Source organism: Pinus tabuliformis, chromosome 6, assembly GCF_031772625.1.
Source record: "Pinus tabuliformis cultivar Carrire ecotype Pingquan chromosome 6, CPIR1, whole genome shotgun sequence".
NCBI classification, from domain to species: Eukaryota; Viridiplantae; Streptophyta; class Pinopsida; order Pinales; family Pinaceae; genus Pinus; species Pinus tabuliformis.
Window position 1 is genome coordinate 1791309540 of NC_142292.1, and position 14582 is coordinate 1791324121.

The following is a 14582-nucleotide window of genomic DNA, read 5'->3' on the forward strand; positions in this document are numbered from 1 at the left end:
ACACACTTGAAAGCTTAGCGATACAACATAGACCACCAAAACATATAACACATACTTCTCTTAATGCAACAACCTTTGAGGCAGCTTATGAAAAGTGTGGCTCTGATGATAGACTTTTGGAGGATAAAGGTGACACTTGTGTAAGAGTGTGTGAAATGAGTGTGAAACATGTCTATATGGTGAGGACAACCCATTCTCATAAATATTTCCCCTTGAATCAAAACAAGCCTCCCTTTGCATGACAAGTGATAACCCCCATGCCCAAAGATGACTCATTCTATGTGAAAATAAAAGCATGAATGACTCTTCAGATCGAAAAGGGGAGCTTGAGATTATCAACTTACCAATAAGTGATTAAGGAACAATCGATCACAATATCCATAGTAGGCTACAAAATTTAAGTGCATGCTAAAATTTTGGAGGGTGTTGCACCTGCTACAATAGAGCCTTGACCTTATTGCTAACTTCTTTTTCAACCAGTGTCTTGAATTCTATGAACTTGGAGAATGTCTCATCTTTATTCCACATTAAGAAGAGCCAACACTTACGTGAGAAGTCATCAATAAAAATGAAAAAATATTTGTGTCTGATAGTGTAGGTTGTCGAGAAAGGTCCATAAACATCATAGCGGATACTTTCTAGGACTACATGTTCTTTGTTGTCCTGATCACAGAATGTGGATTTTATGTACTTTTACAACGTACATAATTTTCATACATCCTACTGCTTAACTGATCCTTTAGGGAGGCCAGTGGTTATTTGTTGTATAATATTCGAGGTACCATGATGCAAATGACCAAGAATTTTGTGGAAAAGTTCATCGACATCACAACCACCACTTTCTCCACCTTATTGCTTAATGTGGCATAGTCTTCCACATCTAGCTTATATAGGTTCTTCACACGAACCTCGATCTACTTCACCTTTCCCATGGCTATGTGTCTCAGGAACACTTTTCCTTTGTTGAATATCACTTCACAACCATGGTAAACCAACCACTTGGTGAATGCTAGTAGACGAACACCTAATCCTTTACCTTTACCTTTTTTACTAGTGCCTCGTATTGAAAATTTGAAGACAAAATATTTATTTTTTCTTAAAAAATTGTCTTAAAATCCCCCTTCGTGTAGCAGTGTCGAATGCAATAATAGACAAGTTGTCTCTAGTTGTATCAGCAAATATGAAAGGGACAGAAGAGGAATTGATGTCAGAGAAATCTTGTTAGTAAAAGTTGTCGTGTTCTTCTTACTTGACTACCCCCACAAAACAAAGAGCCCAAGAAATCGTTGTCTTTATATAAGATAGTGTGAATGGTAAGTAAAATAACGACCTCGGTATAGGCGCAAGGCAGTGGTTGCTTGCAGGCTAGAGGACTTAGGGTGTATTGTCATAATCAATTTTACAGTGAAATAATATTGCCTTAAATTGATATGTTTGTGTCTTAATTGTTAATTGTATTAAATAGGTTTCATCTAAAGTGGCCATTATCTTAAATATAAATTTTTATCTTAAAATACCATTGTCTCAAACTCTTTTTGTCTAGAGTATAAAGTTTTGCCTTAAAATAATTTTGTCTTAAAATAATTTTGTCTTAAATTGCTTTTGTCTTAAATATAAATTTTTGTATTTAAATGTTTGTCTCAAACTACTTTTGTCTTAAATATAAAGTTTTGTCTCAAAATGGTTTCGTCTTAAATTATTTTTGTCTTAAAATATTTTGTCTTAAACTTCTTTTGTCTTAAAATATTTTTGTCTTAAACTATTTTTGTCTTAAATATAAAGTTTTTTCCTAAAATATTTTTGTCTCAAATTGTTTTTGTCTTAAATTTTATGTTTAATTCAATTCAATTGATATTAAATTTTAATCTAAAATAACTAAAATAAAAAGTGATTATTTAAGACAAAGGATTTATTTTGTCTTAAAAAAATGTTTTAAAAATACCGTTGGTGTAGTAGTGTTTCCAGTCCACCACCATGGTTGGCCACCATATGTCTTCTCTCGATTTTTATTTCCTGGTAGCAGGGACACCTTCTTTCCTTCGGCATGATCCCTCCAACCCAGTCATCTCTTGCTCCATGATTATTAACCAGATTCGTCTTTCCCTTCCAACACTCAAAAGATTTTTCGTTACGTGTTTTTCGTAAATCGTCATGATACTCCGACGATTGCTAAATGTGTTTTTCGTTGAATCTCTAGGTTCTCTTCCTCCACAGATTCTAGTCATTTAACTCACCTAAGTGACGTGTTCGACCTGATTTTGCAACAATTAAGTATTCCAAATCTTTTGTTTCCCCTCTAATGTTTTTTGTTTACAGAGGTTTTTAAATGTTTGTTTACTAGCGGGTTTATCTAACCCTTGCTATCCTCTTACTCCCATGTTTTCTTTGTATCCATAGAGACATCAATTCTACTTCTGATATACGGGGCCATGGTTTATTAGTTGGTTTATACAGAAAAAGGGTTTGCCCTATAAATTAGTTTGGGAACTTCTTTCATACTATACCCGGTAATAGCAGGGATGACTTGCTAGTCGTTTGGATAATGCCTTTGTTATTTTTTTTAAGAGACCAATATGTCACATTGCCCTATTGGGTTTTTATTTTTTATTTTTGAAATGGGGTCCCTGCTACAAGGACCACACAAACCCCTTGTAGTTCATCTAATTTCTTGGAAAAAATATCTCTTGTTTCTTACAATAATGTTTCTCTATTCCGATTTATGAGTGAATTACTTTTGGCGATGGCTCTATTTATTGTTAAATGACAGGACTACTATGTTTTCATAGCCTTACACACAAAGATTCGTTTTATTTAATAATTAATTGGTACAGTCATTTTTTCATTCGAATGTGCAATTTTGTTTTTCCTCTTGGGTTCTATTTCCTTCTGGTTTTCCATTTGACCAAGATGTTCATGGTCTCATCTAATGTCTATGGCTCTTCTAGCTTAATGGTTTTCCCAATAGCCTAGGAAATTTGGCCGTTGAAGACAAAGCCGCGAGATTCTGTTCGCCTTCTGAATTGTGGCTTAGTTTAGTAGACACCGACTGAAGGTCTTGAGGAGCCCTGTGTTGATACCTTGGGATGGGGTCATAATGTGCGGGGACTAGATTCAGTTTGATCAAACACTGTTGAAGCTCTTGTTCCAACATTTTTGTTCCTTTGCCAGTTATCTACATGTGTGAATTTCAATTTTTTTGCAAAATATTGACTGCTCACAAGGAAATGTATGCAATTTACTTATTACTCTTTTATGCATTCACTTGGGTTAGTATCATCTTGCATTTCTCTACTTATTACGCTAGAATTTTATTATTTTCTTATTGGGGAAAATAATCTAAGTTGTTTCCATGGAATTTATGCTCCTCCTTTGGTGTTTTAATGAACAAAATATTACTGTTTATAATCTATATTTATGAATTTATTTTAAAAGAAGGTAAATACTATTATGACACCATTACACAATTCTTTCCTGATTAACTAATTCATTTCTTGACATAATTATACAAACTAGGTTCTTCTATGTATTCCTAACAAGAAATATGGACTAACGTAAATGCATTAGCTATACCAACCAGAACTGCAAGTCTCTCCTCCCAACCTTCAGACTGACAATGACATCGACGTCTACCCTCGAGCTTTCACTCGTCCAAATAGTCTAGATTCAATTCTCAATTCGTCTAGTCTCCAAACCTTAAGACCCCTTGTCCAGTTTAGGGTCCCAACCTATAAGGATCTACAGAGGATTCCACTGGCCCAAGTCTAGCTCAGGAACCTCCTCAGAACAACAATACATTGTTCACCTATGGATCGTCTTGTGTTAGGTCTGTGTATCCTTTCACTCTTCCCTCGTCCCTCCATCTCCCTCTCTCCTTTTTCCCTCACCAAAAATAAGAGAAACTTCCTTGGAAATACCCTTTTCTAGGAGGAAAAGAGACTCAACTAACCTAACTATCTAGAGAGTTTTTTCTTTTATTCAGTTAAGCATATATAAAATTTTCTTTTAATACTCAAGGACTTAACGAAGTCCAATCACTTCTTTTTTTGGTCTTCAACCTAGACTGAAATCAGTTCCAAATTTTGTAAAAGTTAAAAAATAAATTCATGAACAACGTTGCGGGTGTAACAATGTTATATTTAGATACATAATTAGTTGTAAATATAAGGGAAAATGTAATTATTATATTGTATCTCATATTTTTGCCTACCTCCATCCATGTTTTATTAGATTATATTAGGTAAAATATAATACTATAATATTATGTTTTACCCTATATTTCTCCTCAATTGGTCCATTTCGTATTGCAATATTGTTTCGAAGTATACAAACCCAAATATAAGATTAACAAAGGTTGATAAATATAGAGTAAAATGTAATATTTAGGTTGAAGTGTGATGGGAAATATTATGTAAAACCTAATAATATTACATTTAAATTAGTATTTCCCTACCCTCCTTGTTTTTATTGGGTGGGGTGATAATAAATACTCGGTAACATATAATATTATTTTATCCAAAAATTTCGCCCACCGTATTTACTTTTTATTAGTAACATTTTAACTTAAAAATAAAAATAAAAAAAATTAACAATTATATTTATACTTATAATTATAATTAATAAATAAGAATTAAAGAAGCCTCGATCACAAGTCTAATTCTTGAGACACATTTTAGATTTGATTCTTCTTCATTCTTATTAAATCCCCAGTTAAAATAAACCTATCCAGTTATAATTAACCGTGTATTAAATAATAAATAACCTTACAATACTAACAAAGAAATGGTGTGATGATGTGACTGGCAACAAGTGATGACAAACAAAAAAAAAATTACAATGTAACGATTACAGATTGATATGAACAAGAAATAAGAAATAGAATTAGAATGTGATCAACGAGAAAGGACCATAACAGTTTGACAAATAACCAAACGATGCGTGATACTGTAAGAGGTAAATGCTTTTTTTGACGATGCATTAAACTCTATTCACTGATATCCTCATACTCCATCCAAGCATTAGAGGGAAAATTCTTAGAAAATTTTTCCCTCTTCATTAGCTGTGAAAATTTCTCCATTTCTTTCGTCGTATGCAAGTGCCACGATTTGATCTGAGAACGACCCTCAGTCGTAATCTTTGCGAGACGTTCTCCTGTAATAATGCTGCTAATAATCAAACAGCTTCACTCCATCGCAGACGGAAATGATAATATCCTGCTCGTTCAAATGATAATATCAAACTCTTCAAATGTGAACAAAATGTCACCTCGCATATCACACAGGTGAAGGCTTCGACTTCTGGTGTAGCACAAGAAACGGTCCAATTTAGCTAGATAGTAAGGTTCCACCATTGCTTCTAAATTTGTTGGTATTTGTTGGTATTACTTGAGGGACCTCGCCAGATATATCAATCACTTGCATATTCCGACCATGTTGCTGCAGACAGTTCTCCATCCCGTTTCGAATAAATTTTGAACGATACATCGAAATATATTTCCACGACTTTGAAAAAACCATTCTATTTTCCTTTCAACTTGTATACCTCTTTCAAATGGTATACCTCTTTCGAGTAATATAGTGGATATCTGATTGTATTCTCTCAAATCAAAAACTTTGAACACTCTCTCTTTTTAATTGTAAATCACGCCTCTACAATTTGGAATATCGAAATCCCAAGTAACTGTGTCCGCTTCTTCGGCATAAATTTCTCTGTATTCGTTTGTTCGTCCTGCTTTTATAGATGCTATTTCCACGCTTAAAATCTTGAGGTAGGGCAAAGATTGATGATAATTCAACTATTATGACTGAATTATTATTAGAATTGTAGTAGCCAGATACAATCTCCATCTGACAATTCAGTATTATGGGTCTATCACATTCGTCCTTCAAAGGCAAGATTTTCCCCTCTCGTCCAAATGGAATGAGATGGCCATTGCAAAAAAGGCATATTATATCATCTGCTATAACCAAGTGTGTGACCCTTTCGTGTAGGTAGAACTTAGAAGACATGTAAATGGTAATCCCAGAAACTATTTAGTCGTTTCCCGTTTAACTCTCGGTGTTGCAGGCGGTGGAAGGAATTCCTAGACAAACGCTTATCCCAGTGCCTTGACATTTTCGATCTTCTGTGAAAAGTCACTTTGGTTATCCACTATTCACCCGGCTATGTATTGATGTTGATGCCCGAGCGTTAATGTAGATGTAACCTATATACTTAAATAGTATTCAAACAATAAAGTATATTTCGTTGTTTCACTCTCACTCGCTTTTTATTTCATACGTTCATGCAAGTTATAAAAAAGTTGTTTTATTGTTTCGTCCTCAAAGGTAGAGAGATTTTCATCTCAGATTCATACTTTACTAACTGAATCCAGGCAATATAATATAGATAGATTCCAGGTAATATAATATAGATAGATTTTCTATTGTTATAATCTAATTATAATTAATTATTAGGTAAATGGTAGAGATTAAATCTTTATGGAATATGGTATGATAGGCTTATACAAAAAATTGTAGGTGAAGAAATTGGAGCGTGTTGGGCTCATGATATATCTTTATTTGAAATAGATCTATGCTAGTTTATTTCAAATTGATTAATTAAAGAAAATATCATATAACATATTGTAACAAAGCTATTTACAAGTTCAACACGTCTATGGTAAGCTGGAGAGAATGTTCAAGGTTAAAAATTTTGTCTATGTTTTTTTAAAATGCATATATGTTTAACTCCTATATTAATTTTTTATTTAATAATAATTTAAAATAAAGATATAGCTTAGTTAGTTTTTATAGTTTTGTTTAATAAAGTTAGTTATATATATGTTAACAAGACAAGTATTATGCTTCTTATCATGAATTGATATTGATCACCATTTCATTTATATGGCCGCCTAGTGTAACTTTATATAACACCAACACTAACATTGAAGTGACAATACCTCTTTCATGTTGGGTAGTAGAGCCTTCTTTTCCCAATAACTACAATTTTAGATAGGATTTGTATTTAGACAATACACCATCTAATCTAATACAAGGAAATGTTATAATGTTACAATAATATAAAAAACTTCATGTCAGTTTAGTTAAAAAATATAATAGAATATAAAAGTAATAAATTAATTTGATTTCATTCATTATATTGTATTTTTTTGTTAATAAAATTATAATCAAACTCCTATAAGAAATATCACAAGACACATATCAGAAGAACTTACATCAAATATGTAATTAATAAATATATAGAGTTTAATAAATTTAATTAATAAACAAATTGTATACTCATAGTACTAAAAATAGACATACTAAATTCATATAAATATAAATATTATTAAAAACTAATATGGATTTACTGTAGCTTTAGATTCATTAGTTTCATATAAAAATCAAATTTCTCCAATTATAAAGCTTTTTTCTAGTTTTGCATAAAAAAATTCATCTGAGAAATTTAATCTCTCTCAATATTTAATAAATTTGAAATTAAAATTAATCGAAATAAATTTAATTAAGTAATAAAAATAATATACCAAATATTAAACATAATAAAAAGACATTAACATAATTAATTTTCATTTTATATTTCAAAAGTATATATATAAATGAACAAGAATCTTTGTAAATGAAGATCTCATCCGAGAGGACAAAGGTGAACTTAAGAAAGAAGTCCAAAAGGTCAAGGAGGAAAGAAAGGTAGTGAAATGGGCAGTCATTAGGAATAGGAAACTATTATTATAAATAAAGTCTCAATCATGAGTGATAAATAGGGACTTGCATCACTCTAGATCCTCTTCTGGAATAGTCGTGGTTTTCCATGGTGTAAAGGTCCTATCTTAAGCTGGATCCCTAGTGATATTCATATTATTATTTTAGTTGAAACTTGGGAGGATCATGAATCTAGCGTCTTTCACTTTGATGGTTTCACTCTTTGGTCAGCTTAGAATAAGAAATCCTTTCGGAGAGTTTTTGGTGGTAACCATTTCATGACTGGTAGAAGGCAATAGGATGTCCAACCATAAACGAGGCAGAATAATCATTTTACATATGCAAGCAAATATAGCAAATTATTTGCCATGGATAAATGAATAAAGTGTGTCCATGAGACATGAAGAGACACCAAAATCTAGAACAAACTAGAAAAATCAATAGAAAATAAATTATATCACAGTATGTCTCCATGAGGACTACATTACAAATGAGAATAATATGATTTCCTAGCATAAATAGCTAAAATCGCAACCAACTTTGCAAGTTGAGGTTGCACGCCCCATACGAAAGTCGATGCTGCAAGCCATAGAAAAGAAGATACATAATTCTTATATCTTCACACATAATATTATACACAGGAAAAAACCCTGTGATAAATTTAAACCAAAAATACTCTTCCAATGCATCATTCAATTCAAATTTGATACCCTTGCACTTAGTGTCACCAAACACACAATCAATAATAACCCTTGTAGGGAGGCACCTGAAGTACCCACCTTGAACGGACGAGAAACATTATGAACAATGTCAAAATTAAACTGGAGCTCAATTAACAGTAGTGATGGGGAAATGACAATAATGACTGCATAGTTTGAATAGTAAAGGAATGAGAATCAGATTGGGACTAGGTTTTTGAAAGAAGGATGTAAACACAGAAGGTGACAAAATAGAGACAAAATACACCTGTCAATTTGGTGAAATTGTGTTTTCCCTACACCTATAAGCCAAAAATGAAAAACCAAGAAACCCAACCAAAGAAATTAGAAGAGAATGTAAGGTTACAAGGGAATATAATGTTAGTATTCAAAACCATTACCAAAATATGGACTTTCACCTAAGAATCATGATGCAAAAGAGATCACCGCTGAGTGTGCTGAATCTAGTTTTCAACTTGGGAGTCAGGGAGGCCAAGAGTTGTTCGTATAACCCATCCAAATAATAAAACTAGAAACATTAGATCCATTTAAGAAGAAAAGCAACAACGCCAAATGTTAGACAAAAATTGTATCAGAAATGAATCGTCGTAATGGGTGGGAAATCCCTTAATCTATCACCAAAACACCTACTTACATATTACCTGAGAGACTATGGTGTTGAGGGTAAACATACAAAGAGTTCAACGATTGGATATTGACCATCTTTCAAATTTCTACACAATTGAAGGAATCTTGTAAGTAGATGAAGCTTTGATCAAAAAACCCTTGCATTATCGAATAAAGAACTAGGCTACCAACGACTAGTGAGAATACAATGCGATAGATAGTGAAAATTATTGAACTAGTATATGAATTAGAAACAAAGTGTTTTAAGGAAATTGATGGACTCTTTTTGAAGATGCGTCATAGGGTGCATGTCGTGACAATGCCCTAAACATCTATGTATAATAAGGTAAAGAAAAATGTCGAGTTAGAGGGAGGTGGAATTTTCTTTGCCTTCACCAGATTGAAATTGTCCATTTTTGGGTTTGTGGAGACCATCGTATATTGCGAGCTGAGAGGAAGAAATCCAATCAGTCTCAGGTTGAGCTTATCTCTTTATTTTTTGGTTGCATGTTCTTATCTATTATTGAGGCTGAGTATCCATCTATATTTCAGACTTAGAGATTGAATCCAATTATTGTCTGGAAGATTGGTTACTCCTTCATGAAGTCAAGGTGTGTTGTTAGGTACTCTTTGAAGTGAGACTAAGCTAACTTGCATCAAACTAGTTCTATTCATCCTATGGTTACCATGTAATCCATTCTAGTAATTGAAGTATGAGTTCCAAATGAGAATCAAATAATTCAGTTAATTGTGCATCCACACCTTTAGTTAAGCTTATCATTATGGCATTGTTGTAGTTGTGACACATGTAGAAATATGGAGGAATAAGAGGTTGAACCCAATAGGATTTTAATTGTAGAAGTGTAAGAAAAATTAGAAGTCTACTGAAGTAACAATGGTGTACGAGGGTGGAAATTTATCTCTGTCCTAAAGGAAGATGAATTATATGTGGGATCTACAGGGTATAAAAGCCAAAATTTATGGGTAGAATAGTTTATTTCCTGAACCAATATAAATAAATCGGATCAAACTTCAGTCACCATCTAGAGATAAAATATTTCCTAGAATTTTCGCTAATTCTTACAACTTGAGTTGGTCACTTTCTCTGCTATTTGCTCAACTAGGAGAGTGGGGCATTAAGAAACGTTTTAATGTCCAAGTGATAGTGAATAAGCAGGCCAAATCATTCCAGGAAATATATGCAATTTACTTATTACTCTTTTATTCGTTTACTTGGGTTAGTATCATCTTGCATTTCTCTACTTATTACACTAGAAATTTGTTATTTTCTTATTAGGGAAAATAAACCGAGTTGTTTCCATTGAATTTGTGCTCCATCTTTGGTGTTTTAATGAACAAAAGCTTACAGTTTATAATCTATATTTCTGAATTTATTTTAAAAGAATGTACATACTATTGTGACACAATTACACAGTTCCTTCGTGGTTAACTAGTTCATTTCTTGAGATAATTATGCAAACTCGGTACCTCTATATATTCCTAACAAGAAATATGGACTAACATAAATGCATTAACTATACGAACCAGAATTGTAAGTCTCTCCTCCCATCCTTCAGACCGACAATGATGTCGAGGTCTACACCTGAGCTTCCACTCATCCAAACAATATAGATTCAATTCTCAATTCGTCTAGTCTCCAAACCTCAAGACCCCTTGTCCAGTTTAGAGTCCCAACCTGTAAGGATATACTGAGGATTCCACTGGCCCAAGTCTAGCTCAGGAACCTCCTCAGAACAACAATACATTGTTCATATGTGGATCCTCTTTTGTTAGGTCTGTGGATCCTTTCGATCTTCCCAGTGTTAAATAACAAATAACCTTACCATACCAACAAAGAAATGGTGTGCTAGTGTGACTGGAAACCAGTGATGACAAAAAATAAATAATAAGAGAGTCTAAGAAACAAAAAAAAATTACAATGTAACGATTGCAGATTGATAAGAAGAAGAAATAAGAATTAGAATTATAATGTGATCAACGAGAAATGACAATAACAGTGTGACAAATAACCAAACGATGCGTGATACTCTAAGACGTAAAAAGTTTTTTGATGATGGATTAAACTCTATTGACTCATATCCTCATACTCCATCCAAGCATCATAGCGAAAATTCTTTGACCACACACAACAAATTCCCTCTTCATTAGCTGTGAAAATTTCTCCAGTTCTTTCGTCGTATGCAAGTGCCACGATTTGATCTGACAATGCAGCCTCTCTGATGTGAGAACGACCCTCAGTCACACTACTACATGTAGGGGGGTTTTAAGACAATATTTAAGACAATATTTGAGTCAATTGTCTTAACTTAAGACAAAAAGAAAGTCAAATATTGTCTTAAATATTGTGTCTAAGTGGGTGTCTCAAAATATAATGTCTTAAAAATTTGTCTCTATAAAGAGAATATAGAACACATATTATTATTTCCTCTATAAAGACAATTTGATTTGTCTCTCTAGAGACAATTTCATTTGTGTCTCTTTAGAGACAATTACATTTTTGTCTTTTTAGAGACAATTCCATAATTCAAACTATTATCTCTCTAGAGACAATATAAAAAATTATTTAAAAAAAATAAATGTCCATAATTCAAACTATTGGCTCTCTAGAGACAATATAAAATATTATTTAAAAATAAATAAATGTCCATAATTCAAACTATTGTCTCTCTAGAGACAATATAAAATATTATTTAAAAATAAATAAATGTCCATAATTCAAACTATTGTCTCTCTAGAGACAATATAAAATATTATTTAAAAAAAAAATGTCCATAATTCAAACTATTGAGTTAAAGATGTTTCGAACGCATGAAGATATGAAAGCAAATTCAAACCGAGAAAAAAGTTAAACTGAATGACATGGGAGAAGATCAATTATTTCCCATGGCACTTACTTTTGCTCTTGCTAGGGCGATTGTTAGGACACTATATAACGCATGGACAGTTGCCAATGTAAAGATGAAGTAGTGGAGCTGGTTCATGCCAGTGAGGGAGACCAGAGGATACTTACCCTTGAATCAAGAGGGAATGAATAATTATCAAACTATCATAAATATCTTGAATCATATCAAATGGACTAACACGATCTAAGTAACATCTAATAGCATTGGGAAATTCGAATATGCAACATAGAGTTTGGTGTCCACCTCAGAACAATGATCGATAGCAGGAGCCATTGATTATTCATTTTGACATGGAAGCATACTATAAGCCATTCCTTTCGGTATAAAAATCTTAGAAATGGGCTTCTCTCCAATGGTCAGTAGAAACGAGATGAATCCCATAAGCATCAGTTCTGCAATCCAAAAAAGACCATTTAAAATGTATTATGTCAGCCGATGTCATGTGATGCAATCTCATTCTGAAATTCTGAGAGTTGCTAAAAGATAGACTTGCTACAACGATCTAAATACTTCTTATGAACAGCTCTCAGCTTATTTCCTCCCGTATTTAGGTTAAAATCAACCATGAAATACGAACATTCCCTAGAACAATGCACATAAATGTTATTACCTTAATGTACAGAGTTAACAAAATGTGCGTACGCCTCTAGACGCTTAGTATGCACATTAGTATTAGATAAAGATTCAGTTCATACAGGGTGTTAGTAGCTGAGTTCCAACATATAGTTGATCAAGACACAATGTTCTTGCCGTAGCTGATCAACAATGCCTTCCTATAATTGATGAAGGAATCTAAAATGTCTAGAAGTAGGATTTCTTTATAAGGGTAAAATCAGTAAAAGCATGATGCTTTAAAATTTTTAAGGCTTACTTCAGGTCTCCTTCAGAGTATCCTGTATGAAGGGTAAGTGTTTTGTTCAAACATGGATCCTTCCTCAAAGTGCATCGAGCAGTGTAGATAGCAGCAACAACAAGCATTGATGGACTGTAGATAGTCCATGCGCTTTATGGACATATCTTGCCATGCCAAACACTTAATGTCCAAGAGGCTTATAAAGGGATAAGAGGCAAAAAGAGGAAACAGGCATATTCAACAATAAAATAATAGAACGAACAAGAAGTGAAACACAGCCAAACCACATAGCCTCCAATTCAAATATAAGTAGACAATACTGGCATCCGTTGTATGATTGCAAACAACATAAATGTTTTCATGTCATTGTCAATAAAATTGAATGTAGGCTAAGAGCATCATGCTTTGAATTCCCCGAGACTCTAACCAAATATTTTTATTGAATTTACAATTTCTTGCATCCAATTTACAATTTCTTTCATCCATTAGGACATCAGAACATGCTGGAATAAGAACACAGGACATACTATTCATGTTCTTGAATATAACTTTAACACCATGTATAATCATAATTCCACAAGGCTTGGTAAGCAATAAGAAGCACTATTTCTATACAGTTAAAAAGTGGCCATCAAAAGATTTGACACAAGTTAGCAAGACTGATGGTCCCAATGCACAATTATTTTTCCAAATCAGAAAATACACATCTTTGGGGATGCACACTACTACAAATCTAGAAATATTTACATTAATCTAGGTGAAGAGAGCAATTATCCTAGTTAAGCAGATAACTAACTCTCGAAATTCTTCTCTGGCATCTCCGTCAATGTCTCTAAAATTTGAGAATTGTCGTCAGTAATACTTCCTTGTGTCCAGCGTTTTAACATATCCAAGGCTACTTTTGGCTGATCCATTGGGACCATATGACCTGCATCATGAACCTGGTGCAGCAAAATAGAAGATTCTGTAAGGAAGAAATTATCTACTTGTACAACGAAATCAAAGATGATCATCGAGTGCCTTTTACCTTGAGAAAACTGAGTGGTCCATAACTGGTTATTAAACCTGCTTCCTTATCGTCTACAAGGAAGGATTTTGTAGGTGCCTTCTTGAAATTCTCACTTCCAGACCAATCCATGGAATTCAGCCATCTTGAATTGCCTGAAAGACACATAATTTGAACAATTAACTTTTCAATTTTGAAGATTAGATTGACAAGCCTGAAAAACACAATTGCAAATAAGTTAATAACAGACTTAACACCTAAATCATAAAGTCATTCTCCAAAACAAAAACAATATGTTATATGTATAAAGTATCATTACCTAACCAATTGCAAATGAGATCATATTCTCCTGCATAAACTAGCAACTTAACACCATCCTCCAAGAGTGTTGGAATGCCAACTTCCATATTCCGCATCCAGTCAATAAGCATAGCTTCATAAACCAAGGGGCTACAAGAGATAAATTTTCAGCTGCCAACCCCCAGGGCATCCCTAACGGAACCCTAGTTTAAGTAATTCTCCATATTTGAAAAATCATAGCACAGGCCACCATTGCACTCATTCCGAACATCATAGTACTGCAAAATATAAAACAAAATAATGAAAACTAATATCGTAAGATATATAAAACAACGATGACAAACTACATTTTAAGATACAAAATGCTAATAAAATAAACATAATGTCTGGTTGTACAGTATTTAGAATTTAAGTCTTACATTGATATTCCCAGCTAATGCCATAATGGAATTGAAAATTGAGGTGCACACCAAGTAT

General features: G+C 33.1%; 1 protein-coding gene across 1 annotated transcript; it reads right to left on the bottom strand.

Annotated features, from left to right (window-relative positions):
- Positions 1 to 13590: 13590 nt before the first annotated feature.
- On the bottom strand, positions 13591 to 14253 carry LOC149266171 (serine carboxypeptidase-like). The gene is made up of 3 exons (XM_089407382.1): positions 14125 to 14253; positions 13827 to 13960; positions 13591 to 13740 (listed from the first exon to the last, which is right to left on the bottom strand). The coding sequence occupies exons 1-3, from the start codon at positions 14234 to 14236 to the stop codon at positions 13591 to 13593; spliced, it is 396 nt and encodes a 131-aa protein (XP_089263508.1). The 5' UTR covers positions 14237 to 14253.
- Between the last annotated feature and the right edge of the window lie 329 nt (positions 14254 to 14582).

Bases quoted from the DNA above. Each gene is read 5' to 3' on its own strand.
- LOC149266171 (XM_089407382.1), bottom strand. From the start codon at position 14,236: ATGCTTATTGACTGGATGCGGAATATGGAAGTTGGCATTCCAACACTC. The intron at 13,961-14,124 runs GTAATGATACTT...TGTGTCTTTCAG, and splicing joins TCTCATTTGCAATTGGTTAG to GCAATTCAAGATGGCTGAAT. The intron at 13,741-13,826 runs GTAAAAGGCACT...TTGCTGCACCAG, and splicing joins GACCACTCAGTTTTCTCAAG to GTTCATGATGCAGGTCATAT.